Consider the following 24,509-nt stretch of genomic DNA (forward strand, 5'->3'; position numbering starts at 1 on the left):
TTGTCTTACATTGGAACCACCACAACCTAGAACATTTTTAGATTGCCTCTTGACCAGTGACCACAGGAAGCCATTTATGTATAGCAAACAAATATATGGCTGGAATTGGAAAATTTGGCTAAGTGTCTGATCTTTCCAAATGTCCACAAGTTTCTAGTTCTGCCCTTCCCCACCCCCGAGTAGGTCCTAACTATGTGGTGCCAGAGGAATATCTCTTGGACACAGTTGAGCAAAAATATCAGGAAGGTATCTATTTCCCTGTCTCAGGTACCATCCATGGCCACTCCCCTCCTGCTGCTTTTTCTTGTAGCCTTGACCTCCTCAGACACGAGGACATCTGGGAGTAAGGCATGGAGGAAGCAGCCCATACAGAAAGCAGCTTTCTGAGGTTACTAGTAACTTCCTCCTTAATAAACACAAGGAACTGATCTTCTTCATTTTGCTTAACCTCATCTCAGCATTTCATACTGTTGAACGCCATCAGTGCTGAACCCTGTCTATCCTTGGCTCTGATGACCCTTGGGTAAGTCCTCCTTATCAAATTTTTGAGTGACACAAGGCTTAGAGTGATGACTAATACAAAGAAAGACATGTATGGGATTCAGAGTAATTTTGATTGGCTGAACACTGACACATAAATAAGATGGGGCCAGGAGGTGTGATCTGTCCAATACAACTGTTTATAGGCTTATGTGATCTCTGACTCATTAGTGAAAGTCATCTTATCACTGTCCATTCCATTCCATGAGCCCTCTCTGCAAAGAGGTATGTTGATAAATTCAGGGAGTTAGGTGCCAGTGGGAGAACCACCAAGTTGATTAGGGTTCTAGAGACCACATCATATGAGGAACAGTTGAGGACATTGATACTTTTTAGCCAAGAAAAGAGACTATTAAGGAAATTTATGATAAAAAGCTTCCAACTATGTGAAGGGTTCAATGTAAAGAGGTTAAAATACATATACCAATAGTTTTAGAAAACAGGACACGGACAGCTATATAGTACCTATATGGCTGGGGAGGGAGAGGTAGGAGATTATTATAAAGGAGACCTTTCTCTTTTAACTGTCTTATTAGGTAGCAAGTTTTCTAACATAAGTGAGAAAGCAAAGACTAGACATCCATCTACTAGAGAGAACATTGAAGGGGTCTTTGCTTCACAGTGAGAGACTGGGATGACCCTGAAAAGCTAATGAAGTCTTAAAGTGAGAGAACTCCATGACACCATGATGTCTTCTATTTCTGCTGCCAGCCTCACCCCTTATTTGCCATGAATTCAGTGTTGTAGTGCATTTGGACACTGCTCTAAGCAGGAGGTGAATGAGGAGATAAGAGAAGAAATGGGAAAGAAAACGATAAAACAGCTTTTTTAAAAGAATCTGCTGTATGTCAGGATCTGTGTGAGGCACCATATATATGTCTTCTTATTTGATCCCCACAACAAGCTCATGAGATATTTAGTATTACTTCTGTGATGAAACTAGCATTCAGAGAAGTTAAGTGACTTCCCCAAGAACACACACGTTTCAGCTGGTGGAGCCAGATTTGAACGCAGTTTTCTGTAATTCCAAAGCCCTGTGTGAGGTATTATTTTTATTCACCCTTTATTTATGGTAAATGATACTGGTTTTTAAAAATTTTCATGTTGCTATAAAGATTCCTTCTATAATAATCTGATTCAAATTAAGTCAAGAGAAAAATAAGTATATAAAAAATAATACAGATTTGACAATGATATGAAGTGGTACTAGTAGCTAGACTAGTTAAAGTTTGGGAAGTACTAATTCCAAATATTTTGACAGCAAGACTTTCCAATTTAGTCTATTTTATATGACTGCTGAGTACAAGGAAAAGAAGGAAACTTGAAAACTGAGTGGAATGTAAATTAATACTTTTGTGCCCTGATACATGGGTAATTTCACGTGTTACAATAAGGAAACTAAATGGACCCTTTCAAATAAAAAAAATATATATGATTGTAAAATCCAGAGGAAAACCCCAGGTGGGGCCTATCCGAATAAAGGATGAAGTTTCCAAGGTATGCACACAGAATGGCTGAGAGGAAGTGAAGACCCTATGAGTCAGGGGCCAGGACTCACGCAGGAGCCCTTCGGCTTTGGGAGGCCCTGGAAGGAAGGTGAAGGAGTTGGCAGGTCAGTTTGGGGAAGAATGACCATCACCTTTCCCGTGGTTAAGGATAATTTTTGTGGTAAAAAAGGTCAAAGTGAGAACCGGAAAGTTTGAAAGGAAGACAGAAAAGTATGAATAAAGACTAGGTAGTGCATAGCCTGCTCTGTGCCCGGTGATTTGCATGCAAGATCCCACCTGTCTTGCAGAACAATGCAGCAAGGATGCTGGTCACCTTTCTTGCATGAAAAGACTGAGATGAGGAGATGTTCAGTAATGGGTTCAGAGCCCAGGGGTCCAGCCATGATTTGACCTTAGCCACCAGTTCCAAACCCATGCTATGCTACTTCCCCTGCATTACACATCCTTGCTTGGGTGCTCCTTCTCAACTCAGACAACACATAGATTTCCCTTTGTTACTTTTAATTTCTCCAGTACAGCAGGGCACAGCTAGCCTCCGAGAGAGTGGAGGAGACATGCTCAGAGGGAGCTGCTCCCCTCCTGAGTGCAAATGCTGCACGCTCAGAGGCATATAAATGCCTCCAAACATTGAGAGAGGCCTTCTCAAGGCCCGACTGGGTCAGAAAAAGAAACCAGACATTTGAGACAAGATTATTATATGTGTGAACCCTGACCCTGAGGAAGCACTAGGTTTGGAAAAATCCGACTTGGCATTCACACAGCTTTCAGTCTTCTGCTTGGGACTTGTTTCCAGGCTCAAGAGTACCACCCACTTCCAGAAATAGGAGCCAAGGTAATAGAAACATTGTAGATTATGACAATTAGGATTAGATCAGGATAATTTAAAAATGGGCTGTGGATGTTAATTGGCTTCTAACGAGATCCATGGAGGTACACTCAAATGAATGGTTTGGGGGTGGGGAGTGAGAAGAGAAATACTCAGTCTCTGGGTTTTCTCGCTGCAGACTGTCTCCTGCAGCTCTGCCAAGCCAGAAAGTCTGGGGTACACGGCAGTCCAGTAAAACTGTTGTTAAACTGAGTTGAACCTTTACCTTTAGGCCTCAAAATTTGCACTCCTGGATCTCTGTCAGTGCTTGTCATGTTTGTGGCTGGGCTGTCTTTGGGGAGTTTCCTCAGGGCTTTACATTCACTCACTCTCCGCTAGTGCATCTGTAGTCATTTTCATCGGTGGAAATGCCCACCTGCCATCAGAAGTTATCTGGAACCAGCCCCTGTCTGTGGTGCTATTTCTTTCTTGTCAGTTCCCCTTTCTGCATTTGAGTTCTAGCCTCAGCCCTGACATTATTTCTTTCTCTACAAGGAGTGTTAGGAGGTTTGGGGGAGCTCAAAAAGGCTCCTTTTCGTTTGTTCCAAATACCTTGCTTCTGTGTTCCTCGGGAATGCCACTGGGCTTATGCATCTGGTCTCTGGGAGCTGCAGTAGATGGGCATTTGTGACAGGTATGTTCTTATGAAGCTCGTATGCTTGGGAAACGTGGTGTTAGATAAAGCTGTGTCTGGGGCAGAATGCTCAGAGGTGGGGCTGACGGCTGGCAAGGGAGTGGGTAAGTAGATTTGTGGAGCACATGCATAAAACTTGTGAGCATCAGGCTTGGTGTTGAGACTGGCTACATTGGAGGTAGGACATTACAAAAACGTTTCTCTTCCAGCCAGAGAACTTTGTCTACTTTGGTGAGCTAAGAGACAGGACAGGCAGGAAACAGAAGGGGCCACTTACCAAACGACCAGCAACCGCCCCTGGCATCAGGATGCTGGGGGCTCCAAGTAGCTCTGCTGCAGGAGAAGTTATCCAAGGATCCTGGCCCTGCCTGAGACCCTTGTGCTAGTGAGAAGTCCAGAGATCTGGAGCAAAACCCACAGCCTCTGCAGTGGTCTCTGTTTTCTTATTTGGCCTTTCCTGTCTCTCACTCTCTCTCTCTTTTTTCCTCCTCTCTTTTCTACATTTCTTCTTTCCCTCTAAATGCCCCATCACAATATTGGCTCCTCTTGGCACTAGAGACCAACAGCTCATTTGAAAAGAAAGTCTTAGGTCAAAAAGAGCCCAGGCAGTGGGCTCGTGTTCTGTATACCATGAACATATTTGCATTTGCAAATAGGCTTAAAATAGTGCCTCCACTAATAGTTATTTAAGGAGAGACAGGTGAAAATAATTTTTGGCCAAGGGAACTTCCCACTCCTCTCAAATGGTAATAACTAAGGAGATGGTCTATTCCTCTGACATGCAAACTCTTGGGACTAAGGCTCTGGACTTAAATGAGTCTAACTATGTGCACAAGTTCATAGTTCTCTATTATTTCATCTATTTGCTGTTGCAGGTACCATTAATGCTATTTACATGAGCTGTCTTGTGTATAAGCTTTTATAAATATCTGTTAATTGGTGTGTCCTAAATATATTTATTGAGTGCTTAATGATGTCACAGGTAGTGGGTATTTAACAGGGAGCATAAAAGACATGGTCCTTATATTTTTGAGCATTTTAGCCTAGTGGGAAAACAGTACTAATTAGATAGTCACACTAAAATTGTTGTATAGCAACCAAGCTTTGAAGGCAAGGAAATGGCTCCTTGCGATTGCACTAACTGTTTAACTATGTCTTTGAGCTTAATATTTTCATTACTCTAATATTCCTGGATACCAGATATCTATTCTTGGTGGAGATGAGGATCAGATGTTTTGGAGTTGAGGCTAAGGTGGGAGAGGAAAGAACATAAAAGGTGAAAAGTTAAGCCAAGTCAGATTCTTTGGGAGAAAATCGAGATTCAAATACCAAGTTTCAAAAATTGGAGAGAGGTAAGAGGTAAGTCTAGGGGTCTCTGACCAGGAGACTAAAGCTGTGAAGAAATAAAGCAAGAACAAAACATGTCTGGGTGTTGGGAAAGTTCCTGAGTAGTTATCCAGAGTCCAAGCAAGTGCTGACAATTCACCTTTCTTGGTCAGGCAAATAAGGATATTTAGGGGCCAGAACAGAAGAATAGGGCCATAGGCTGGGCACACAATCCTTTAGTTGACCTTTATCCTCATCTCTAAGCTCATATACAGACTTGTTTCTGAACAGTAGATCGGAGTATAGTCAGGGTGAGGTTTGGGAAACAGACGCCATTTTGAATATGTGTGGAAGAAAAATGTGTTTTCAGCACTTTCCATCTCCCCATCAGAATAGGAAGGTTCCCATTCACTATTCTCCTTCTTTTATTTAAGAATATGGTTCCTTTCTGAGTTCCTTTTCCCATTTAGATAAATTAACTTGCACTTAACTCTTAATGGCTAAAAACAAAAAATATTGCTCCCTCCTAGCTAGCATTTGTATTTTAATAGGGGCTTTCAAAAATGCCTTTACCCAAGGAATGAGTAATTTGGGAATTCCAAGCACCAGGGTAGGGTTGGTATAGAGAATACGGAGAGGGGACGTCCCTCAATTTGTGCTCTTGAAACATTGGCTTTCTCTCTTTGACCATGATTCTGGTTCTGAGAGAACAGGAAGGGGCCCTCTTACTTTTTTATTCCAGCGTTGGCATAAATGCCTTTTACGGAGTTCTGTGGGTCTTATTTGTGGTAGGTGGAACCCTTGACCAGACGCGCACAGAGTTGCCTGTAAACTTTGCATGATGGTCACCCATAGGCATTTTTTGACAAAAAAAAAAAAAAAAAAAAAAAAAGGAAAAGATGGTTTCCAAAACCATTGATAATTTGGAAAAGCGATGCACCTTGACTTAGAAAGATCTGATTCTAGATATGACTGAGAACTGGACATCTGTCTTGTACATAAACTTGCTATAAGGAGACTGGAAAAGCTAAATGCTTTCACCATGTTACGCTACTTCTTTTGGGTAAGTGAGGGAATGGACTTCTGATTTTAATACTTAGGTACCTAACATATCAGGGAATGAATAAAAGCAGCCTTTCCTCCTTATGAGTCTATATAGACATTTCTTCTTTGCACAGATGCATCTTTGATGCTGCTCCCCTCATATCTGTGTGGAAACACCATGCTCCCAAATGGGTGAGGAGAGGGACAGCTAATCAAAGTAAGTCAGTGTTAAGTATGAAAAACTCTCCACAAATGGGGCCCAGAAAGATTTGCTCCAAGAAGAGATTGGAAAACAAGTCTGACATATGATCCAGCCTGAGCTAGAGAGAGAGACATGGCTGCAAGGGGAGCTCAGTTAAGTTCAAGATGGGTGACGCACATTCATAGCCAATCATCATCTCCCGTGTCTATAAGACACCAAGAAGTGTTCATGTTTTCATCAAGGTGGTATTCATGCTCATCCTCTTTCTTGTCATACCCACTGTCCCTATGCTGGTTCAGCCTCTTCATCTTAGGTCTATGAGACTTTAATCCTGGCTTTCTTGACCACCATAACACCAGCCCTCATCTCCTTCCTCAGGTCACTGATAGGCTTATTTTTTTAAACTTCCATTACATAATTTTCCTGCTCCCAAACCATTAATCTCAAACTCTCAATTTTTTATCACATCAAATACAAACTCATCTGACATTCCAGACTCCATTAAGCTATCCTACTCTACTTACAGAATTTCACTTATTTGTGCAAGTGAAAAAGTACAAAAGCCCTGCAGCATCCACCATGTTAGTCTATTAAACAAGAGTGATTCTTGGCACTCAGTTGTTGAATGAATGAGTGAATCAATCAATGAATCAATCAATCTCTCACCCTCATCTTCACTTCCAGTTGATTATAATCCTAAATATTGCTTGAACCTATCCACTTCTACATCTGCTACTACCACTCTAAACCAAGCGGCCATCTTCTTTCATTTACATCAGTACAATCAGTAGCCAACTGATTGGTCTTCTGGCATCTGTTCTGACTTCCCTACCATCCATTTGCTACACAGTAGCCAAGTCATCTTTTCAAAATGCAAAACTCATTATGTCACTCCTCTAATTTCTTCAGTGATTCATGTTGTACTCAGAATAAACACCAAAATCCTTTGCTGACCCCTAAGATAAGCATGGTCTGTTGCCTGCTGACCTCTGCAGGCTTCTCTCCTCACTTGTCTAGTCATTTAAGCCACATCAACCTTCCCTCATTCTCCCTCTTGCCTCAGTGCCTTTGTACCTGCTGTTCCTTTTGCCTAGAATCCTTCCAAGCCGCTCCACTTCACCTATACAACACTTATTCAATCTTTTCTGTTTACCTATTAATGCCTAACAAACTGTCCCCAAACTTAGCAGCTTAAAACAACTAATATTTACTCTGCCTCACAATGTTGTGGTCCAGAAATTTGGGCAAGCTTTTGAGTGATTTTTCTATTCCTCATGGCATCAACTGAAGTCAGTTGGTGGTTGGTTTTAATCTAGTGAGTGGGCTGCTCTAGAGCTCCACTGTCCAATTCAGTGGTCACTAGCCACATGTGGCTACTCATCACTTGAAATGTAGCTTATTTAAGTGCTATAAGTGTAAAATACCTATAAGATTTTATACAGAAAAAAATGTAAAATATTCATGAATAATTTATATTAATTATATGTTGAGATTATAACATTTGAGATATACTGAATTAAATAAAATATATCATTAAAATTGATTTTTACCTATTTCTTTCTAATTTTTTTAATGTGACTACTCAAAATTCTCAAATTACATATGTGATTCTGTTATATTTCTATCGGAGAGTACTAACCTAGAACAAGGGTCAGCATTTTTTTCTATAACAGGCTGTATCATTCCTAACACTGCTACTCATTTCTACAAGTATAATGGAAAAACAGCCACAGGCAATAATTAAATAAATGGGTATAGTTGCATTCCAACAAAACTTTATCTGTAAAAATAGGTGGTGTCCAGATTTGGTCTGTAGGCTGTAGTTCTCTGACCTTGGATCTAGAGGATCGAAGATTTTATCCCAGTGTCTGGTGGCTTGGTAGAAATGGCTGGAAGGCAGGCCTCAGCTGGGACTGTTGACTCAAACACCTACACATGGCCTCTTTGACATGATGGTCTCAGGGTAGTGGGACATCTTTCATGATGTTTCAAAGCCCGAGAAAGAGTATTCCAAGAAAGATAGAAGCTGTCAGCCTTCTTATGATCTACCCTGCCAAGTCCCAAACATCCTTTCTGCTGCATTTTATTGGTTAAACAAGTCCCTAAGGCCAGCCCAGATTTAGGGAGAGGAGTTTAGACTTCACCTCTTCATGGGAGGAGTAGCAAAGAATACATGTCCACCTTTAATTTGTCACATCATTCTTCAAATCTCAGTTTAGACTCGTCCTATACTAGGCAAAGTACCACAAACCTCTCCTTTGCAGCACTTGTCATCATTAAAATTTTATACTTAATTGTGTGATTATCTTGTTCCCCGACTAAACTATAAGCAGCCATGTGATGAGGAGCTATTCCTGGTATTTTTCATCATTATATTCCAAGCACTTAGCACAATGTCTGGCTCAATAAATATTTGTTGAATGAGTGAACAATATTAGAGCACTGTTCTTTGCCATTAACGGTACTAATCTCAATCCCACATTTCTCCACATACCTCTCAAGCATATCACAAAACACCCTGTCAGAAGCCTTGTTAAAAGTCAGACACAGGGACGCCTGGGTGGCTCAGTTGGTTGGACGACTGCTTTCGGCTCAAGTCATGATCCTGGAGTTCCGGAATCAAGTCCCGCATTGGACTCCCATCTCCAAGGGGAGTCTGCTTCTCCCTCTGACCTTCTTCTTGCTAATGCTATCTCTCACTGTCTCTCTCTCAAATAAGTAAAATCTTAAAAAAAAAAAAAGTCAGACACATTTCAATCCCAGCAACCTTACTATTTTGCAGTTCAGAAACTTTATATAAAAGGAAATAAACCTACCCTATTCCTCCCAGTACCTCAAAGGTAGTAATAGCTGCTCTAACAGTATAGCTTCAGGTTCTGGTGATCTGAGAAGTAATTCATGCAGCATGTCAAACTAGAGGCAAGCCAAGGCCCCAGGCAGCTTATGGTCCTCCTGGACCTCACTCACAATGCCAGTCCACAAGCTTGGCTTGTCCAATGACAGGATGAACTGACAGAAGGTCCTGAGCACTAGGCTGAGGCTGACCTAATCCCCCCTCCTCAGAGGCTGTAGCATCATCTCCTGCTTTGCTTAAAGCAAGGACTCTTGTGTGTGCCAGGACAAGGTATGCATTGCCACCTTGCACATTGACCCTAGAGCTTAAATTGTAGTTATATGGGTATACCCTATCTTTCTTTTTAGTACTGAGTGAGGGAGCAAGGCCCATACACCTTTATTTCCCCCACAAGCTCTAGAACAAGCCTGTCACTGAGTATATTCAGTAAATGTTTTCATGAGAGACAGTCTCAATGAACAATTTTCCTTAGACCCCAGCAAGCTTAGCACCTTTCCTGATACCCTGATCACCACTAATATTCTGGTCAAGTTGTGAAACAGAGAACATTTTTCTCCATTGATCCCCAAATTCTACCTTGAATTCTTCTTTCCCTTCCTATGTCAGCATATCTGTACTCCTGTCCCACCATCTGGCTGGCCACCACCACCCCACATCCCGTCTTCTGCCTGAACTAGATCCCATATGTTCCTTCAGATCTGAGATACAAAAGATCCTTTGTTTATCCCCTTCTCTTTCCTCCCAAATACACGTACTTCCCTAGAGTTCTTCTAGGTGAGACTTGCTGAAACACACTGAAGTGTGCCTGGAGCTAGGTCCATGCTAGAAAACTGATAACCTGTCCAGGGCTGGAGTGGAGAGATGCATTCTCTGCCTTGACACGTAAAGGGTGCTCAAGTAATATTTGTGGAATGAATGGAAGCTTAGGATAGAAACTCTCCTGATAGGGAGGGACACTTTGAGTCCTCCTGCCCCCATCAGAGACTGTCTCTCATGAATGTGCACTCTGATCCCAGGAGCTACCCTCACATCTGGCCTTTGGAATGTGCTGCTCCCCCAGTACACTAAGAGTAGATAGAATCAGAATCCTCTCCCCTTGCTCCCACAGCCCCACTGAAACTGGCTGGAACTGCTCAACTATACCAGTATTAAAAGAACACAATGAAGCTGTGTGGGTTTAAACCTCAGCTCTATCACTTACTACTGGGTGGCTAGGGCAAGTTCCCTAACCTCTCTGAGGCTCCATTTATTCATCTGCAATGTGGGGAGGGGGTAAGCAATCCCACTTTGTTATGAGGAATAAGACTGTAACTAGTCATTCAGCTGCCTCTCGCTCATGGTCCATGATGGGTCAGGCATATATATAGTAAGGAAAAGTGCTGTACAGTAGGAGCTCTTTGGTTTCTGTAGTGAACATTCAGCTACATGGAGGCCACTTGCTTTAAATTATTGTCTAGTTCACCGACCTACAGACCTTATTGTGAACACAGCTGACAGAAATCTCTTCTCAGAGAATCCCCCCCGTAAATTCTTAGGTTCTTTCCTCTCCCATTCCCCTTTTTGCTCCCTCCCTTCAAAAGCCAGTATTTCTACTTCTCAGGCCCTCTGGAGAAAGCAGTGACTCGTGGTTGTGGTTGAGAGTTCATTCCTGAGGAAACAGTGACATTTCTGCTCTTCTTCAGAAACAACAACATTGAAGAAACTGGTTCCCTAACCTAAGCCCCCATCCTCACACATATTCCATGGCTAGAGTTGAGAGAAGTTCTTCACATGGCGTGTAGAGGAACATGTCAATCTCAAGCATTTTAGCACTGTATTTTATTAGGGTCTCTGACAAATGAAGTATCCAAAGTGCTATCCAGGACAGGATCCAATCTTCAAATTAATGTTGGTAAAGTTTATTAGAAAGACTCTCTGCTGGGCCAGGATTTTGAGGAGGGATGTGATCTCTGTTCCCAAATTCTTAAAGGACTTTGTCAGAAGTGTATTAAGGTTTCTCTGCATAGCTCCAGAGAATGACACCAGTATTAATGAGAGGAAGTTAAGGAGAGGCCGTTTCTTGCTCAGGGGAAGAGAGAATTTCCAAATAGAGAAGTTAAAATGGTATTGATTTCCTTGTCATACACAGTGCTTCTCCCCAGTGCATAAATTATAGAGATAATTTGTCCAAAATACCGTGGGCCATACTGAATCATGTAATAATTTGAATCAAAGGTATTTGTTAAATTTATAGTGAAATATAATTTGATTTTGTGTCCCTGCTCAATACATTGCCCCAAGGAAAGACAAATCTTTGGTTGGGTCAGGCATGCTGATTTTTGGTTTGTAAACAATGGGAGATTCTTATATTAGATGGGAGTTCAGATTTAAAGGATTCCTAGTCCTCAGATTCTATGACAAACAGGATGCTGGTGGTGATTTAGTATGAGGAAGTCCATAGGAATCAAACAGAGAAATCTCTTTCCAGGCTCTACCATTGAGTGGTGTCAGCTTTGGCCCAAGAGTTAAAGCCCAAGCTCTGTAACCTACTGAAATTGTTGGGAGAGAGAAAAGAGAGTAATCAGGAGCAAGTGTGAGTTTCATATACTGAATACCCACTGTGTCCTTTAGTAACTGAATATATGTGTAACTCATCGTCACAAAGCACTACCTTTCTAACTAGTTACTAATGAACACTATATTTTTTAAATATTAAAGAGCTCCTGCAAGTTAAGAAAAATTTATAAAAAACCCAAAGTCTCTAATTAAAAGTAGGTAGAAGAAATGTATGCACAGTACATGGAACAAGAAACATTATCTCTTGGGGCATGGGTGGCTCAGTCAGTTGGGCATCCAGCTTTTGATTTCATCTTGGGTCATGATCTCAGGGTTGTGAGATCAAGCCTGCATCCGGCTCCACCCTGGGCTTGGAGCCCACCTGGGATTTTCTCTCACCCTCTCCCTCTGCCACTCCCCCCATCTCTATCTCCCTCTCTCTAAAAGCAAAGAAAGAAAGAAAGAAAGGGTATCTCTAATACATTTGAAAAGATGTTCAAAGTCATAATAAAGGAAATTAATTTTAAAATTACAGTAAGCACCACCTCACATCCATTAGGATGGATACCATAAGGAAACAAAAATAACAGGTGTTGACAAAAATGTGGAGAAATTGCAACAGGGCAATTCTGCACTGTTAATGGGAATATAACATTATGCAGCTGCTGTGGAAAACAGAATGTCAGTTCCTCAAAAATTAAAAATAGAATTGCCATATGATCCAGTAATTCCACTTCTGACTATACGCCCAAAAGAAATGAAAGCAAGGTCTCAAAGAGATTATTTGTACATCCATGTTCACAACAGCGTTATTCACAATAGCCAAAAGGTGGAAGCAACTCAAATATCCATCAACAGATAAATGGATATACAAAGTGGGGTATACATGCAGTGGAGATATTATTCAGCTTTAAAAATGAAAAAAATTTTGGCATATGCTACAACATGGATGAACCTCAAATAAATTATGCTAAGTGAAATTAGCCAATCACAAAAAGACAAACACTGTACGATTCCAGTTAGGTAGCTAGAGTAGTTAAATTCATGGAGACAGATGATGGAATGGTGGTTTCCAGGGCCTGGGTGGAGGAGAGAACAGGGAGTCAGTGCTTAGTAAAGTAAGGAGTTTCAGTTTTGCAAGATGAAGAGTTCTAGAGATGGATAGTGGTGATGGTTGCACAACATTGTGCTTAACACCACTGTACACATAAAAAATGAGTAAATGATAAATTTTATATTATGTGCATTTTACCACAATGAAAAATAATTTTTAAAAATGACAATGAGATGTCATTCAACTCTCCCGTTTGGTAAAGATCACAGGATAGAAAACATGCTCTGTGAAAATAGGTATGCTTTTTTGTTGTGGGGGAGCATAAATATTTAATTTTAGGGGAGAACAATTTTTCAGTGTCTTTGAAGATTAAAATTACATTTACCCTTTGACCCTTTGGTCAAACCATTTCTACTTCAAGGAAGATAGCTTACTCCCACATACGTGTTTTGGCATATGATCAAGGTTTTTCATTGCAGCAGAATATTGCAAAAACCTAAATGTCCCTTGATAGAGGCTGATAAAATAAATTATTGTCACTCAATAGAATATAACAGAATATGTAACTTTTAGAATGAAGATGTAGTTAATATAGAATCTCTAAAGTAGTGGCCAGTGTGCAAAATTGTGTATAAAGTGCTATCGTTTGTGTTTAAAAATAAAATGAAAAAAGAATATGGGTCTATGTTTTCATTTTGTTTTGCCTAAAATAACTGCAAGTAGAGGCATGAAGCTGTTAACAGGTAACAGTGGTCTCTCTAGTCATGTCTGTGGGAGAAAACTTGATAGCTAGCAGACAAGATTAGGAGAAAAACTTGGTTTCCACTATTTATCCCCTGTACTTTTAAAATTTAATACTATGTGCAAGTATGATCTAATCAAAATTTTTAAACTAAAAAGATAGGTTATAGTCTATAAGGGAAGAAACTTAGCAGACAATTTTAGCCCAAAGTCCCATGCTGAGTGCTATGAGAGCAGAGAGGAAGGGTGTCTAGCATAACCCAAAGGGACCAGGAATGGCTTCTAGCCACACCACCCCCAAGGATGAAATTTCTGCTATTGGATCACAAAGAGTTTTGCATCTTCTCCTGAACATTGGTTTGTTTTATCCTAATGGATAGATCTGTAAATTTACTGATTAGGTTTTCATTTTCACTTCAGCTGTTAAAAGGATATAGGCCAAACTTGTGACCTGAACCATACAGGGTAGGCAGATTTCTAAATGGTAAACATTTAGCACTGGACTTGTACCAGGCTCCATTTTATATACATGCATTTGGTTGGCTTTTTAGCTATTTCTAGTTTTGGTCATTCTCCACTATTCTGGGCTATACCGTAAGCCGCGCTGCAGCCTTTTTGGGCTAAGTTGGAATAAATGGGTGAGTGAAGAGGAAAGGAGGGAGGGAGAGGAAGAAAGAGAGGTTAGAAGTTATAAAGCAATGCGTGCTGTTTTCCTTGGCTTATCATGTTCTCAAAGTGGGGTCCTTAGGCCAGCAGCACAGTATCACCTGTGAGTTTCTTGATGTGGCTTTCACGGAGCCTACTAAATCAGAATCTCCGTGGACAAGACCCAGATAACGGCTTTAACATGATCTTCCAGATCATTTTTATGCACAGTAAAGTTTGAGAATCACAGGGAAACCAAAGGCAAGTCAATTTCTAAACATAAATACACTTCATTTGTCCCATCATAGCCATTGTCTTGGTCAAGGTAAGTAATGCTAGCTATTCCAATTAACAATCCCCCAAGTTTCATTAGCTTGACACAATTGAAGTTTATGTTTTGCTCATGTCACAGTCCAGTATGGATCGCTTTAGGGTAGAAAGAGCTGCTTTATCAATTTGTTCACTGATCCAGCTTCCTTTAATAGTGAGGCTTTGCCATCTTCTAGGACCTTGGACTCTCTGAATTCTCTGCATCAAGAAGGCAGGAAAAGGAGGAAAGAGAGAGATGCTTTAGTGGCAGGTCTGGAAATAACATCTGTCTTTTCTGCCCACAATTCCATTGGCCAGAACCTAATCACATGACCCATCGAACCTCAGGGAGCCTGGGATGTAGGGCTTATCTGCTACACGCATGGGCCCAAGCAAACCCCAGGCTCCACTTGTCATGTTTTGGTTTTTAGTCATTTTCTAATGAAGTTCTATCTTTTCTTTTTTTTAATTCTAGCACTATGGGACTGAGTAACACTCTCCTTGTGATGGCCCTCCTGCTCTATGGTAAGAACCTTTTGGCTTTTTAAAGTCCTAGAATCCTACTATGTCTTCTGATGAACTGGCCACTGCAAGACTGGGCCTGAGACTAGGTGGGTTTTACTTCTTTCTATCCAGTGTTGCATAAAACCACATGGGAAAAAAAAAAAGAAAAAGAAAAAAAACTTTCCTGGAGAAGAAAGAGGCATCATGTTATAGGAGGTCTAGCCTGGGATGGTGCCCCACCCCTCTGCCCTCTTCCTCCCGTGGTACTGGATGCACAAAGTAGGGGAGACTGGCCTATCCAGCAGCACCCAGGGAATTAGGGAAAGACCCCTGCTCCGACAGCCCCAAGGCTTAACTCTTTTGCTCCATATATATTTCCTTCTGGTCTTCTCTATTCCCATTCCTGGCATTCTCAGGGTTTTAGAAAACAGTCAATGGGCTTCTAAAAGCCTTCTATTAGGGAATATCGGTTTCCATGTTCCCTGCCTTCCCTCTCCTCCTCCACAGCCTGCTCTACCAGTTGATGCCCATAGATCACAGTGGCCCCTGCTTACTGGGAGGACCCAGAAGCCCAGCTCTGCTACTCCCTACTTCAGTGACCTTCAGCTAGTTAACAGCAACTGAGTCACCATGAAGTGAACGAAGCTGATCTTCAGGGTTTCTCACTTATACAAGCCTTTCGCAAAGTCCCCTCCAAGCTTCTGTTAGGGGCCCTAGCAGTGTGGTCACATGTCTTATTCTTTGGTAAAATCTTCATAAGTATGGTATTTTAACCACAATAGTTAAGACCACTGTCTCTTTCCACTGCGACTTTTCCCTCCATCATGTTCTCCTTCTGTTGGCTGGCAGTGTAGTGGCCATAGGCATTTTGTACTTGAAATCTGTATTCTGTCTCTTCAAAAGCACTCCCCCCCTACCCCCCTCAAAGAAGAAGTTTTAGAAGAGTCGGCCTCACAAGACTCAGATCTTCCCTGTTTGCTGCTCCTCTCTGAGTTTCAGTTTCTTCATCTATAACCTGGGGTTGGCTGAGGTTCCTGCCACATATCCTGTGACTGGGCTACTTCAGTTTCTCCTCTCCCGCTGCCCCTTCCTGCGGCACATCTTCCCCACCCTCTGTACTGAGAGAGAAGCTATCCCAGTCTTGATGTGGGGCACAGTGGCGGGGGTGAGGGGAGGGTGGTGAGCTGAGCCTGAGCTTGGCCACAGCAGCAGGCAGCTGCCCTTAACTAACTGGTCTGCCCATGAGTTCACATCCTCCTGACGGCTCTGCACCAGGCCCTTGGCCAATGTCCTCCTGCCTGCTGTGTGTGGCAAGGAGTCAAGACTTTAGGGAGAGATGCTCCCTCAGAATGATGCTTGCTGGGATGGGCCTTTTGGGATTTCTGTGTTCTGCTTAGCCCCTTGGAAACTGTTGAGTCCATGGGTGGGAGGTCTATATATGTGCTAACTGACCACTCCAGTACTATAGGTCAGGACCCTACTTCCCAGGGCCTGCTAACTGTGAGGAAGGGCACAAGACAAGGCTCTGGAGAACATTATCCAGCAGAAAGCCCTTCCCATCCACTTCTTATTCTACTTACTTGACAAATACTTAGATGTAGCAGTTACTTTGTGCCAGGTACTGTTCTAAGAGTTTTATAAATGATAACTTATTTAAAAATCACAGTAACTTGCATATAGATGTAGAAGCTAAAGCTCAGAGAGGTTAAGTAATTTGTCTAAGATCAACATAGGTAAGGAGTGTCAAGGCTTGGATTCGCTCCACACGTATAGATTCAGCATCTGCTCACTTAACCTTGACATTATACTGCTTCTTCCAACTCTTTCCCATGAACTCTTCATAAGTGGTAGGATTTGTTCCGTGGAGACCCAAACAACTTTAGTGGATAATGTCACTTATCCCTCAGCCAAGTTCACAAGCTCCTCAGGAGCACGTCCATCACCTTCCCTGCAGTCAACACCTCATCTGTCCCTAATGCTTGGGCCCCAAATTTCTCATTGCAGTGACCAGCCTAGCTCTTATGACCTGGGAAAAAATGAAGAAAAAGGGCCTAGAAGCAAATTTTTAGAAAAGTTTGATGCCATTTCCCCCCAAACTTTCTGACTTTGCACACTGAAAGTGAGAATAAAGCTGAGAAGCCCTATCAAAACTGAGTCCAGATGTCACTTTTGCCCTTGCCTTGCTTTTGAAGTTTCAAAGTATACTGCTTGGATACTTCTTAGCCTCAGAAAAGAGAATTACCAATATTGAAACCCTAAAAGTAACCTCCCCAAATGGTAACTGCTTAAGTTTTACGGCCGTAAAAGAATCAGTGATTATATATTTGGCGGTATAAATTTCAATGCTGAGATAGGAAATGGCGACACCAGATCAGAATATCACATTGCCAATATTTCACATGCTATTAAAAACAGCAACAAGAAAAACAAAACAAAACAAAACAAAAAAACCCAGATACCATTATTTTTTAAAGAAAGAAAAAAAGGTCAACTTCAATTTTATCTTTCTTCTCAGGATGTATCTCTGTGTACTGGGCTGGTGAGCACTGACCTGGCCACAGGCAGGCATTCAAGGGAAAAAAGGAGATGCAATTGGCCAGGTTAATCCACAGCAAAAATGTAGGATTGAATAATTTATTTGATGGCGGAGGGAAAACAGTGCAGCAAAATAATTCTGTTTTTCCTCTCTCCCATATGTCCTCCCCTAGTCAGGGAAATTAGACATTAGAGTTGCTGCCCCTGCCCTTGCAGTGAAAACTAGATGAAAGTTGAAGACTGAAAAGGGCAGGAGGGCTTTGCAGAATTAGGTTACAATTTGTGCTTTGTGTTTATAAAGATAAAGGAATTTCTAAGTGCAACTTGCAAGGCACCTTTAACTCTCAAGTTCTGTTTGCTGCTAGCCCAGCACCTCTGTAACTCTTTACGCTGGGGCCAGAGTGGTATTTGGAAAATCACTAGTTCACAGGTCAGAAGGAAATTTCTTCCCATTTTGACTTTTGATGGTGGCTCTCTTACTGGCTGGGGTTTCTCCGGGTCATAGTGCTTCCCATTTCTCTTGAACAAAACCTCAGGTTCGAGGAATGTACCCGGAGTATGGTGGAAAATCTTTATTCACTTTAAAATTTACATAAAATTAGCTTAAGCCCTCATCCCACATCATATGGAAATGTCCACTGTTCCCCCAATCCCAGATTCTTGCAGGTTCCCAATGGATGACTGCATGGGAATTATGTTTATATGGTTACGTTTACTTCTGTTTCCTGCTACTGTTGATAGTGGTCACTAAAATTACCACCTGGAGGTGAACAGATAATTCATACTTAATTCCAAAATTCCCAAAGAATTGTCATGAAGCCTAATGGTTCTCATATTGGAGTCACTCCTTCATGGTAAGCTACTGTTTCAGGGTCTTTTGAAATACATTATGCTACCCAGTAGGGAGTATCTTACCCCCAATGTAATTAATCATTCTAGTAGTGTGCTCAGTAAGTTTCAAAGAGTATGGGCTGTCAGTCATGGTAATTTAGAGGAAGATAGTCACTGAATAGGGTAAGTATAGGGTTGTTTGAAAACAAGAATGAAAGTGGGAACAGAGACTTTTTTTTAGGTGTGGATTTATTTTCATTTATCTTGCTTGGTACTTAGAATGAATGCACTTTTGATCTGAGGACCCATGTCCTGCTCCATTTGAATAGGGAATAGGGAGGCTGCAATGGTAGTAGATAGACTCCTTCAGAGAGGAGCAGGAGTTTGACAGACTGTGGTTTGTTTTTCCTTTGTGAGAGATCCTAATACCATTTCCAGAATATGTAATTCTGGATTTTGCCCCCCACCCTCCACACTGGGACTGTTGAGATTTACGGAAACAAAAACAAACACTTGTAGGCCTTATTCTATAAACAAGATTTTACCGCTAGAGCTGATCGATTCCACGGAGGTGACCCGTTTTATATTGCCAGGCCACTGGGCCAAGTTCCGTGCCTCAAAGCTGTGAAAATAATTTTAACCCCCTCTGAGAGTATTTACCCATTCTTGGTTTCATTTTCACTTTCTTTCATTTCTTCATCTTACAGATGTCTCTATTTAAAACTATGCAACTCTTTTCTCCATTTATTTATTTATTATTTATTTAAATTTTTAAATTTTCCATTATGTTCAGTTAGCCAGCATATGGTACATCATAAGTTTTTGTTGTAGTGTTCAACAATCCATTAATTGCTTATTACACCCAGTGCTCATCACCACACACACCCTCCTTAATACCCATCACCTGGTCACCTTTCTCCCTTTAAAAATCACTTTTCTGGCTCTTTCTATAAAACAACAGACAAGAGAGTAAAAATAGTTATATATCGTTATGATCATAATATATATGCAAATCTCTGAATATGTTTTACTCAATGTTCTTTCATACATACTTTCTAAAGTTTCTAAATTTTTCTCATTTTTATAATTTTTGAAATTGTATTAGTCCATTGAATTGAAAATACAATTTGCTTTATTTTGTGTGTGTGCACATGTATATTTTATTCATTTAGAAGTTACGGCCCCACTGACTCCTTTGGTTGCTAAAGAGCTTTCAGTCTAATTGTCATTGTTTTATAGGTATTCTTTCTCTAGTTTTTAAAGAATGGGCTTGTAAGTTTGAAAAAATATTTTATGCTTAATGTTTAGCAGTTTTGCCACAATATTTCTAGGTGTGGATTTATTTTCATATATCTTGCTTGGTACTTAGAATGCCCTTTTGATCTAAAGACTCATGTCCTGCTCAATATGAAAATTTACAGTCTTATCTCTTCAACTATTGTTTATCTACCATTTCCTCCATCCTCTTTTCAAGAAACTCTAGAGCTTCTCAGACTAACTGTTCATGACTCTTATTAATCTGTTGTTCCACATTATTACTTCTTTCTCTCTGTGTACAGCATGCCAACCAAGGATCCGATGGATCAGCATAGATAGAGGGGGTGCTTCTCATTGTTGAGGGAGCCCAGAGCAAAAGATTCCAGCAGTGTATGGACCCTGGGGCAGGCGTAGGGAAGAATGATGAGGGCAAGTGTCGGGGTGGACATAATGAGTCATCATGAAGAAAGTGTCTTCAAGGCTCTCCCTCCTCCCCAATATAAGGAGCCCTCAGCAGAGGCACTTGAAGCAGACCTCTACTTGAGGCCTCAGATAAAGAAATCTAAGAATAAAGGTGCCTGGGCTATGAATGTAAATATGTGAATTAGCATGACTAGCCACAGATCTTGAGTTTTGACTCCAACTCCCATTAGACACTGCTGTGCATGACCTGTGCACTAAATCTGGTGTGGGGAGGACAGTTTTCCCCCATGAAGCCTGCCAGGTAGAACCTTTGTAATTGCCTAGGGTCAGAACTAAGAAAATTAACACGGGTTTTTAACTAGAAGTTAGATTACTCAAAAGAAACAGACAGTAACCAACATACCACATCATGTCAGGTCATAATAAGTACTCTGATAAAAAATAATTCAGTGTAAGGAATAAGGAGTGACAAGGATGCTATCTTCAATAGGATGGTCAGAGAACTCTTTGAGTGGGTAGCATTTTATGAAAGACCTATCTGAAATGGAGAAATAACTATGAGATTGTATGGAGGAAGGGTCTTCTAGGCAGAGGGATTAATATGAGAAAAGGCCTTGGGATAGAGTGTGCCTGCCTTTGGGAGGAATAACAAGGAAGCCAGTGTGGCTGGAGCTGAGCTTTGGAAGGGTTTTAGAAGGTACCAGGGATCAGATTACATGAAACCTTGTAGGCCAGGGAAGGATTTTTGGATTTAGTTCTCAGTGTGATGGGAAAGGATTTGGATTTAATTTTCATTGTGGTGGGAGGTCATCAGGGACTTCTGAACAGGAGAATTATGTCATCTAAAGGATGATTTTGGCTTGAGGAACTAGACCTGGGGGCAAGGATGAAAGTGGACAATTAGGAAGCAATTGCAATTAACCAATCAAGCAGTAATGGAGGTTTGGTCAAGGTTACTATCTGCAGACCCAGTGAAAAATATCCCAATTCATAATCAGTCTCAGTGAGGCAAAAGAATTGATGGAGTGGTGGTATTAATTAAGGAGGAATTAAATAAAAAGATGGGAGGTGGTCGTAATAAGGTGAGGTGCTTAATATTGAGAGTTTTCAGGAGATAGAGAGGGAGCACTTTGGTCTTGGGTCTAGTCCAAGGAAAAAATGACTGGGACAGAGTAGACAACAAGACTATTGGAGAGGAATAGGACAAGAAAGTGAGAGGCTCGGCACTGTGTGCATGAGGCTGAAATCACCCGGGCAGGGGCAGTGAAGGAGAAGGCAGGAGAAGTTGGCTGCAGCACGCCAGGTACTCAGATCTTCTGTGAATAAGAGGCATCTAGGAGGAAGACGAACAATAGCAACCATGAGGGGTTGCGGGTAGTATGGCCTGATGACTTCTGCCTTGAAGGAGCTGGGTTGTTGTTGTTGTTTTTTTAACATATACTGATGTGTTTTCCATTTTATATTATATGATGGTTCATAAATTTTAATAGATCATATTTCATAAAACAGTATTTTTATAATTTTACAAAATATACACAGATATTGTATATAATATGTGAATATATATATATATATTATCTGTATGTTTATGTAGATAATAGGATAACATGGTAAACTTGAAAGCAAAGCTTGTTTTAAAGGAAATATCATGTAGGCCATGAAATCTCCTGAAGAACCATCCCTGTTCTAGAACACAGGATCTCTCTTTAGTTTACTGTTAACGAAAAAAATACTGGATGACTCTTGTTAAAGCACAGTAAAGAAGACTTTATCTAAGGGGTGGGAGTGCTATTGAGATAAGCATACGGACCACTGCAAAGGGATTTTACAATGACGGAGAGATATTTGGCTCAACTCCAAATATAGCATGGGCAGGTGGGAATTTATAACCAAGAAGAAAGGTGGGGCAGGATGGGGGGTGGTCAATGGTTGGAAAATTACTAAGGGGAAATAAGGATAAGGAGGGATTCTGCCCAAACCCACTTAATTCTTGCTAAGGACATGCCAGGGCAAACAGACATCACCTGGGGGATTGTGGAGGATGAAGAACCGATCAGATTCAAGCATAATCAGGCAGCAAGGTTGGGGATTCTGGTTAAACCGGGTTCTTAGCAGGGTTCCTACTAAAACTGGGTTTTACAAGGATGTGCACAGATGGACTGAGGAGTGGATTAGGAGCCTGAATAAAGTTTGATCAAGCAAAAAGTTTTTGTCATACCTAAAAGACAATGTCTACAAGATTTCTGGATAAACACAAAACCCTTTTTCTCTGGTACCCTTTTCTTTGCTTCATATTGTCTCCTCACCCTTTTCTTATCCATATTAGAGTTTAGCTCTGGTTATCATAGTTTTACATCTCCTCAGCCACATCTGTGCAGACCCTTTCTACAGATGGTTCAGATAAGTACTGACAGCAGCAAGTGGGGGATCATCTCACTGAGATGGAGGACAGGGGAGGAATAGAGTATCTGTTGCTATATAAACAGCAGTATCCAGCAAAACATTGAATATGGATATCTGGAGCTCTAGGGCAAGGGATTGGCTGGAAATAAGCATCTGTGAATTATTAGCTTATAGTCAGCAGTTGAATCCAAGGTAGAAGAGAGAAACCAGAGAATGTGGAGAGTAAGAAGATCAAGAACAGGTACTTGAGATAGCATTTAAGGAGTGATCAGAGAAAACTGACCAAGAGGTCAGAGAATGGGAATGAAGAGAGTTTCAGGAAGTAGATAAGACCAACACTGTGACATTCAGCAGAGTGGTCAAATAACAGGAGGTCTGAAAAGAGCTCTGAATTTGGCACTGGTGGGAAGTCACTGACAACCTTTGTGAGGGAAGTTTTGGCACCGAGGTTGGGTACGGAGGCTGGGGGTGGAGGCAGCGATTGCTACTTACTCTTTCAGGGAGTTTGACTATAAGAGAAAAAGAAACTAAAAGCATTAGCAAAGGGAATTGCTGAAGTAACTACGATGAGGAAGGGAGAGGGTAGTGAGCAGGGTAAGCAGCCCACAGAACAAATTAAATGGGATGGGAACAGATTTGTGATATCATCAGTCTGAACAATTGAGTAAGTTCCTCCAGTATTTCTCAAACATTTAGTTATAAGAACTAGCATGTAGATCAAAAGTGAAGTGTTTTTAGGATGAATTCTGCACAAAGGGGCAAGTTTTTTGGCAACAGAATGATTGGAAAGGTTTGCTGTGCTGTCTAATATGAATCCCACTAGTTCCATGGGGCCATTTAAATTTAAATGAATTAAAAATTTAAAAGATTAAAACTCCACCTTCTCAGTCACACTGGCTACGTATCAAGTGCTCAAAGGCTACAGTGTCTGGTGACTCTCACGTTGGTCAGCACAAATATAGAACATTTCCAATATTGCAGAGAAGCCTTTTGAAAAGCACTGCACTGCAGGGGCTAAACTGACTTGAGCTGGAGTCTTGATGAAGTCAAAGAACAAATGTGGGTGGGGTAATAAAGGGCAAATCTTGGAGGGAGACATCTTATGGACAGAGATAGGGTACATTGAGGTTTAAGATTTTAGGATTAGAGCTGTTCTTGGTGAAAAGGTTCTTGGTGTTAACATATGTATAGATTCATGTCATGGGATAGGAGCTGCTGAAATAGCCTGCGTATGAAGATCTTTGAAATGGTAAAGACCAAAGAACTTTGAAGCAAGGTTGTTGGTGAATTTATCCATGCCGGAATAGCTCAAACTGACAGTAATAGTTGGTTGGAAAGAAGAACCTTATGTCGACTGCCAAAATCCTCAGTGAACAGAGAAGTAATGACAAATGATTAGTAGCGACCAGCAGTGAGAGAGGTGGGCACCTCAAAATGGGAAGGGTGTTGTTACTCAAGCTCTCTGTGAAATGTGGTAAAACAGGCAGTGTCTGAGGACAAGTGTTGTCCTTTAGGTAGGGCCAGATTTCAACAAAAGCATAACCTTATGGGACATATTTGCTGGAGAGTTGAAGACACAGAGGAGTTCATTATTATGGAACAAGATTTCCAGAAGACCTAGTAAAGCTTTGAAGAAAGTTTAGTAAAAGAGGAACAATTTATGAGTACAGATGACTGTAGTAACTTGAGGAAAAGATGGTTCTTGAATTTATGAGATGTGCATTTGGGGTAATGGCCAGGGAAGACTTAAGTCCCAGGGGTAGTCAGAGATCTCACAAGATTAGAAGACTACAGTTTTTGTGTAACATTCAAACAGTATATCGTTTAGGAACAAACTTCTCTATCTGCTTAGGGAGTTGTCTAGATGGATCTTGTGTGCCTGGCTCCTGAAATCATCATAGCAACCAATCAGTTATAATTAGACCCAGACCTCCTCTATTACCCAAGTCCTGGGCAAGGGAGAGAATCTCAATAGGTACCCACCAATGGAGTCCCAGTGATTCCAGGAGCTGGGTGACCTAAGATGTGGTGCCATCGCAGGGGAGGACTAAAGCCTCCTTGAGATAAATCTTCCCTACATCATCAGGAATCAGCATGATGTGCACCGTGTATAACTCTGAGTGATGTCATGGAAGGCAGTGGTTGGTGAGGAACTAAAGAGTATAAATTGTGAAATACTTCCAGTTCCACTCAAAATGGATCTCAGTGATATTTCCACCCCAGAGGGAGGGGAGAAGGAGAAAAGACAGATAGGAACAAATTTTTCCTATCATTACTTTCTCTATTCTACTCTGGAAAT

At 41.2% G+C, this 24,509-nt stretch overlaps 1 protein-coding gene across 5 annotated transcripts in view; it reads left to right on the top strand.

Moving 5' to 3' along the window:
• Positions 1–24,509, top strand: part of CD86 (CD86 molecule) — a 65,316-nt gene that overhangs the window by 20,011 nt on the left and 20,796 nt on the right. The window contains exons 1-2 of one of the 5 annotated variants that reach the window (XM_032334919.1): positions 350–523; positions 14,733–14,782. In XM_032334919.1, coding sequence (XP_032190810.1) covers positions 513–523; positions 14,733–14,782 — 61 coding nt within the window. In that variant the 5' untranslated portion in view covers positions 350–512. Of the gene's footprint in view, positions 1–349; positions 524–3,370; positions 3,548–14,732; positions 14,869–24,509 lie in introns of those variants that run through there. The other 4 variants (XM_032334928.1, XM_032334911.1, XM_032334916.1 and 1 more) reach the window with 4 other exon arrangements.

The sequence above is a fragment of the Mustela erminea genome, chromosome 1 (genome assembly GCF_009829155.1).
Source record: "Mustela erminea isolate mMusErm1 chromosome 1, mMusErm1.Pri, whole genome shotgun sequence".
Taxonomy (NCBI): domain Eukaryota; kingdom Metazoa; phylum Chordata; class Mammalia; order Carnivora; family Mustelidae; genus Mustela; species Mustela erminea.